Raw genomic sequence first — 7900 nt, forward strand, 5'->3', positions numbered from 1 at the left:
ACTGACACTTCCCTCATACCCATTCCTCTTTCCTCCGAAAGAGCACGCACTCGCATTTCAGCAGGACACACGGCAGTCTGAAATAGACAATTCCTTAGCCTCCTCTGCAGCTAGGTGTGGCACGACTAAGTTCTGGCCAATAGGAAGTAAGTAGAAATGACCTATGGCAGCTTCCAAAAATCATTTTTAAGACTGCGGGCACTTGCCCTTTGCTACTTTGTCATTGTCCTTCCTCCAGTAGAACACAGAGGTGATGGTTAGAACTCTAGCCACCCACCCTGGCGTAGGAAAATGAGGGCCATACCCTGGGTATGGCAGAATGGTGAACTGTGCTAGATGCCCAAAAGCTTCGTGGAAAAGAGGATTCCCATCAGTCCTGGATTCTTTACCTCTGAGATTTTATGTGAAGAGAGAAATAAACTTGTATTTTTTGCCATTGGTATTATGAGTTTTTCCAAAATACCAGCTTCCTTTGGATAAAGGAAAAAGGCAAACTCATAAACGGCAGATGTTCAAAGACATATACTGTGGGGCCACATCTCTCTCAGAAGGGGATGATAGAAATTATCTCTTTATTAAGTGACTATTCTCTTGTGACAGCTGCAGCTGCTCTATTATCGGCAGTCAGAGAACCAAGGCCTGAGATGTGCCTCTGCTCCTAACTGGCAAACCAGTTAACTTCTCTAAGACCACGTGGCTTTATTCATTAAACTGGGATAGCACCACCTACGTAATAAAATTCTCTTGAGATTTAAAATATAACGTATATGAAAGTATTCCATAGTATAAACACTAGTATACATAACTGTTGATAAGAACAATAATAAGATAACTGTGCATAAAAGCTCTGTCTCATACTGTAACCCTAGTGAAGAGTACTCAATAAATATTTGTTGAATAAATATTTTTAAGTCTTTGCTAAATGAGTGAATTATTCTGCTTTGGAGCTGAATGAAGTTCAAAGGTCCTTAATGTTATTTAAAATATCACTTGAGTCCCTAACAGACATAATTATTAATTTTGATACCAGTCAAAAGATATAGGGTGGGAAGAGAGAAACCATAGCTAATCCATTTTAACTGACTCCTAATTTACTACAGCAAAATAATTTAAACTAGAAGAAAAGCTGTGGTACAGAAATGAAATTTTTATGATCATTCTCCTCTGAAATTACAAAGTTACACATAAAAATATTTTTTAATATTTAAACCACTAACCCTACCACATCAAATGAATGATTTCCTCACACTGGACTGTGACTAAAGTATTTTATTAAATTAAGAATGTAATCTGCAAATGGTTTCATAAGAAATTTTAAAAGCAAAGTTATAAAATATTTTCAATAAAAAAAATACAGAGTTAACAGCAAAATTACATTTTCTTTATAGTACAAATAAAAACATTTTGTTTCTGATATACTGCCTGAAAATTTTTAAATATTTTCTCCAACTGATAGCTGCAATACTATATTTTAGTGAGAAGTCTCATGGTTAATTCAATCATTTATTGATGATAGGTTCATCACTTAGACCATAAAAGACAACTGCTCAACTTTAAGGAAAATAATACACTTTTTCATCATATAATGTGAAGTTATAAAAGGCTCTTCAGAATGTAGATGTGTTCTAGCCTTGTTTCTCTATTAAATTCTGTAAAGAAGCATTAAGTAATAATGTAAACTTGAATTACATTTTAAAAATAAGCACCATTAACATACATTCTACATAAACTTACTTTTACACCTTTTGAATGACACTCTTTTGGCCACACAAACATTTAAATCTGCTTTCTTCACATGTAAATAAAAATAAGCAATAATATTTAGCCACTACACAAGAAAAATTATCAAATTTCACCTCATTGCACAATGGAAAAGCACTTTAAAAAAGCACTTGGAAAAAACGGCACACATTATTTTTGTCTTTTTTTATATGTTTTGTCATTTTCTTAAATTGAGAGCAGTTAAAACATTGTCAGAGCAATTTCCTGAGTTTCAAAAGTTTCCAATTTCCAGCTCAGAAATAACCAATCTCATTATTTTACATGTCCTTTTTCTAAGCATACAAAACACTTGAATTCAAAAAGAAAAAGACCAAAATAAAGGACTAGAAACTATCCAGAAGAATGGTATAGTTTTTCCTTCTTAAAAAGTATTATAACATTAATACACAAGACACTTTAAAGTCACAATTTCTACTATATAAAATATGTCTTATATTTAAAGGCCATAGAATTATAAGCAGTATGGAAATACTAACAAATTGAAGACACTTCAACTCGAAAATAATATAGAGATATTATGAACAGCCAATAAATGTAAGAAAACATGCTTCCATTTCTCACATTGGAATAAAGAGATGGACAGATTGAAAATACTGTTAAGAGTCCCTCTGGTCCAACTACGCACCCTCTGTGGTTTCCACATTATAGTTCTCTCTCTCTCTCTTTTTTGGGAAGGTTTTTACTAAAACCTTCCTAACTACAGAAGTGCTGTACTTTTAAAATATTAAGTTTACAAAGAGCATTCTAATGAGTCATGTATTCACACAAATATACAGGTTAAGTATCCCTTATCCAAAATGCTTGGGATCAGAAGTGTTTTGCATTTCTGATTTTTTCAGATTTTGGAATATTTGCATGATACTTACCAGTTTAGCATCCCTAATCTGAAAATCTGAAATCTGAAATGTTCCGGTAAGCATACCCTTTGTGTGCCATGTCCATGCTCAGAAAGTTTCAGATTTTGGAGCATAAAGGATACTCAACCTGTACCAATATATGAAAAGTTTAACAATCTCCAAACTATCTTTGATGTACAGGATTTAGAAATGGGCAAAGGAGGAGGGGTTATATAAAATGTTCTTTCATAAGTATGTGTTGTTTAAACTATGCTAGATAGTGGGTAGGAGGCAGTCTGAAATTAAACAACTGCATTAAAATGCTCAAACTTTGCCTGTATGCTTATGAATAATGATTAAGAAATACTGTTAGATTTACCAAAATAAAGCATAAGATCAAAGTTGATACTGGATAAAACATAGCCTTTTTCCTTTGATTTCTGTCCTCAGAATACCACATCTCTAATTCATTTGACTATTCCCTCATTAATCATGATACTATTGAAATAAGTCTAGCTGAAGTGCTCAAAAGTGATTTTTTTAAATCAGATGAGAAAATATAAAAACACAGAAAATGAGAATGCAGATGCATACACTCCAATAACTGCAGGTTTTGGCATTGTTTTTCATATTCTTAAACCATATTAATTTATACACAAGAATATTTTATTTCATTAACAAATTGTTGAAAGGAATTGCTTTATTTTTAATGTATAGAACTGTTCTAAAGATTCCAAAAAACTGTGCTAAACTATGTGAAGAATGTGAATAATACTTCAATATTAATCACTAATCATTTTAAAATAATAAACACTTATTCTCATTTTTATGGAAATAAAATTCAATAATAAGGCTCTTCTTTTAAAAGCATGCATTTATAACATATAAAAACAAGTGTTTTTGAGTTTTATTTTCATTAAAATGTTTGCTCCTTTGGGAAACCATTCTGTATTTTAGGATTCTTTTCAGTACCAGCTCAATCCTATAATTCCTTATTCAAATGATTCTTTAAGCTTAACAAGAATCAACATAATTGTTTGCTAAAATTATATAAGTTGAAAATATTCTCCATATCTGAAGTCGAATTTGTTTAAGCCATTGTCTCACATTAGAAAATTATACTTTACCACATTAAACCTGCATAAAGGAGATTGTAAACACACTAACCAGATTCATTAACTAACCAAACAATAGAAGTCAATGAAAGTTTCCTTTCAGAAAGTTAGCTTTTTCAAAATAAAGGTAAAAATCTTTTAAATTCTAATGATTCCTTTTACGATTATACCCAAAACATTTTCTACATTTGTTTTAAGTTAATAAGATTATGACCTAATGCAGTTTAGAAATTGCATCCTCAAATATAACTATTTAGAAATCCATAGTTCTAGAAGCAGTTCTAAATGGCAGCAACAGTTGATAGATATCTAACCATTTCTCCTTCTCTGAAAATTTTTCTGCCTAGGAAAGGTATAAAACTGCAATGTAATCTCAGACCCAATGCTCCTCCCATAAAATGCACACATACAGAAGAAGAGAACAAAAAGTAAGAGATCAAGATCTGTACAAAGCGGAAGAAAGTACAAGAGCATGCCTTCCTTCCTGTAGGATATGGCAAAATGAAATGGTTTCATGTGTTTAGTTTTAAAAGCAAAAAGTATTCAAGTGTATTTGTTAGATCTCCTTTCTTTCTTTACTACTACTACTACTACGACTTCTTTCTCTTCTTTTAATACAAGCTTTTGAAGGGCATGGACTAGATATCAAAGCACTTAAAATACCTCTCATAGAAACCTTTAGGACTTTACTAAATGTCAAACAACAATTAATACAAAGGTAACATTTTCTCTCTGAGAAACAATCAGAGCACTTCAAACTTTAAAATTGCAGCTGATAATTTTTTCTTAGACTTTTTGTAATCAATAAAAATCCTCTAATATTTTTAACAGGTAACATTATTTGGCATTTGATTCAGTAAAAAATTAAACATCTCCTGAATTTTGAAAAATGTAATTTTTTGTGTCTCATAACAACATTTCCGATAAAACACATGTTTAAAGTAGAACTGACTGAAGTACTGCAAATAAAACTAATTTTAACCTACAAACCTTCACACTTCTAAGTCAAGGATGTTTATTTTACTTTAGCATGACTTTCAAGCACCCTGGTTTAATTTCAGAGAACCTGTAGAAATGAGAAAAGAGTTAAAAATAAAAATTTCAAACTGGCTAGGGAATATACTTTGTAATCAATTCCAAGTGCCTATGCTTAACATGATATTTAGTATCAAAGTACTGTCCTTTATTAAGTCAATATCTATATTTACATTGCTTTTAATCTACTGTCAAAACGAATACAATCCTAAAGCTGGGGGTTACTCCTAACTTAGTAGTTGATATAGTTTAAGCTTTTTCAAAACCTCACAAACCTGAATTACACCTTCATGAAGAAGAACATGCTGTACGCAGGATAAGATGGTGTCTACATTACACAGTTTCTGTGCATCAAGAAAGCACCCAAGAAGAAATCTCTGATTAGTAGGTAAATCTGATTAATCTGGCCATGCAATGCTTTCAACTCTCTCAGTGTAAAATTTCAAGGAACACTAGTCTCTAAAGTAGATGATTAATCTGAACATGATACTGTTCTGGTCTAACTACTCCTTTTGTAAAAATAACCAAGAAATGTCACCTGTCTTCATGTTCAGAATTAATACCACCACTTTCTATAATGCAAGTAACACGTTATTGCGTGGCATCAACGAAACACGCTACACTGACGGAACTGGGGGTGGTACTTGATGCAAATCCCTGGGGAATCTATCCATCAACGGATCTTTAATCTTTGACTTTTCTTGTCATTTTCTGTTACTGAATAATGATCACTTAATGAAAAAGGACATTTTGTGTTTGTCAGCAAAGATCATTAATGGCATTTAACTTATGAAAATATATATAAATTCATATTAACTTGAAAGTGTCTGCAAAAATTGAAACACACCCAAATTATGACTATATTTCAGCAGAAGCTACCCAATTCCATCCAAAATCCACGAACATATTTCCTTTCGAAAGAATACACAGCAAATCTTTAACTATGATATGTGTAATCTATTTATCTCAGATAATACATTATCAAAGAAACACAAATATATTTACTTTCTTTTAGAATTTTAATAATAGAAAGTTTTATCAGATGATTATTGACAACAATCTTCTATTTCTGGTTTACCAGACAATACGTCCAGCAGTGAAAGTTTTATTATAATTTAAGCATAAACTTTTGGCTGAAATTAGATGATTAAATTTAGTGAGCTGTTTTGACGGGTCATTCTGAGCGTGCTATTAGTGTTTACCTAGCGGTATATGGGCAACTGCCGTTATAACAGAAATCAACTCACCTGAAGCTATGGCTTGTGAGGTATTTAATGACGGCTGGTTTGATGCGAGCAACTCCTCCCTGGCTGTGGTTTCCTCTCCCCGTAATCACAGACAGATAGGGCTTACCACCATTCTGCTTAAATTCTGTTACAACATGAATTAGAACAGTTAAAATCCATTTATCTTACATCCTCAACAGAAAACAAACTCTAGATACTCAAACACATATGAAACTGTTTTCCTGGGGATTTAGAGATTTATTACCTCAATAAGCGCCAAAATTAATGTTTTAAAATGTGTTTTAAAACATATATAGCCTGAGTGCAATCCATCCATACAGTCTTCAGTGAGATTTCTTCCCCTGTGGGGAGGGAGACTGCTGTGGACTACCAGTTCTCTCTGAAATAATTACAATGACAATAATAACATTAACGACACCTAACAATTAATATGCTCATGGAGTCAGGCACTGCTTTAAAGGGTATATTAAGTAAGAATCTTTAGCTTGTTCAGATGCATCTGAAAAAGAAAAAAGAAAAAAATAAAAAGAATCTTCACAACAACCCTATTAATTAAATACTCTGAAGCCAGTCAGCTTTGGTCTGAATCACAGCTCTGCCACTAAATGGATGTGACCATGGACAAGTTACTCAGCCTCTCTGCTTATCTCCTCATCAGGAAAATGAGATAATAATAGCAACTACTTTATAGACTATCCTCCAGAAATATCTAGTAGCAAACCCACTAATCTCATAGCTTATAGTCTTACTGTTAAAGACAATCAATTATTAACTTAAGAAACTCTTCCTGATAATTCTTATAATATCAAAAGAACCTGAAGCCTCTTGAAAGAGTGCAGTTACTGTTTTAGATATGATCTTGTGAAAATCGGTATATAAATCCTCAAAACTAGTAACAGCTACCATAGAATTTTTTTAAAACTGTTAATAATAAGAGTTGAATTGATGAATTTAATAAATTTTGTTCCTCACTCATAAAGAGCTCAAGTTTTGATGTTTAGCATAAAATACGCACACACAAAGCTGGGCACAGTGGCTCATGCCTGTAATCCCAGGACTTTGGAAGGCAAAGGTGGGAGGATTGCTTGAGGCCAGGAGTTCAAGATCAGCCTGGGCAACATAGCAAGACCCTACTTCTACAAAAAAATATAAAAACTAGCCAGGCATAGAGGCCACGCCTATAGTCCCAGCTACTCAGGAGGCTGAGGCGGGAGGATCACTTGAGCCCAGGCATTCATGGTTACACTGAGCTATGATCAGGCCACTAGACTCCAGTCTGGGTGACAGAGCAAGACTCTGTCTCTAAATATTTTTTTTAAAGAAAATACACACATCAGCATTCCATATTCTGCTCATTAAGTTGCCCTAAAACTCCAGCAGAACAACAAAAAAGTGGTTTTTCAAGTATCATATCTCTGGGCAATATTTACTCTGGAATTTTCAAATGATATGTCACCCTTACATTTCTACTTCCTTTTCTTTAAGATCTCCATTTCTACTCTACTCCATACCTATTACTTCAAGCAATATGTTATTCAAAATTCAGCTCTCTCTGGGTGCCAGCTTCACAGGGTATTCACTCGGTCAAAGGTTTTTGCATTATACATGCAAAATCTTGTGCACTGTTTTTTATGTGTGTTATATTACAAATAAAAGTTTACTTAAAAAAAAAAAAACCTAAATCTCTTAACTAACCATAATTCGCTCTAATCAGTCCTTGAATACCACTCCCCTTACCAGTCAGGTCAGTCATTTATGCCACCTCACCTTTCTTTTTTTTCTTTTTTTTTTTTTTTTAATCTCGGCATATTATGGGGGTACAGATGATTAGGTTACATATGTTGCCCTTGCCCCCCCCAAGTCCGAGTTTCAAGTGTGTCCATCC

General features: G+C 33.1%; 1 protein-coding gene across 1 annotated transcript in view; it reads right to left on the reverse strand.

Moving 5' to 3' along the window:
- Positions 1 to 4742: 4742 nt before the first annotated feature.
- Positions 4743 to 7900, reverse strand: part of N4BP2 (NEDD4 binding protein 2) — a 63535-nt gene continuing 60377 nt past the window's right edge. The window contains exons 14-15 of the mRNA XM_012644475.1: positions 6016 to 6139; positions 4743 to 4799 (exon numbers count right to left, since the gene is read on the reverse strand). Of these exons, the coding sequence (XP_012499929.1) occupies positions 4754 to 4799; positions 6016 to 6139 (170 nt within the window). The 3' untranslated portion in view covers positions 4743 to 4753. The remainder of the gene's footprint in view (positions 4800 to 6015; positions 6140 to 7900) is intronic.

Source organism: Propithecus coquereli, unplaced genomic scaffold (assembly GCF_000956105.1).
Source record: "Propithecus coquereli isolate 6110/MARCELLA unplaced genomic scaffold, Pcoq_1.0 Scaffold213, whole genome shotgun sequence".
Lineage (NCBI taxonomy): Eukaryota > Metazoa > Chordata > Mammalia > Primates > Indriidae > Propithecus > Propithecus coquereli.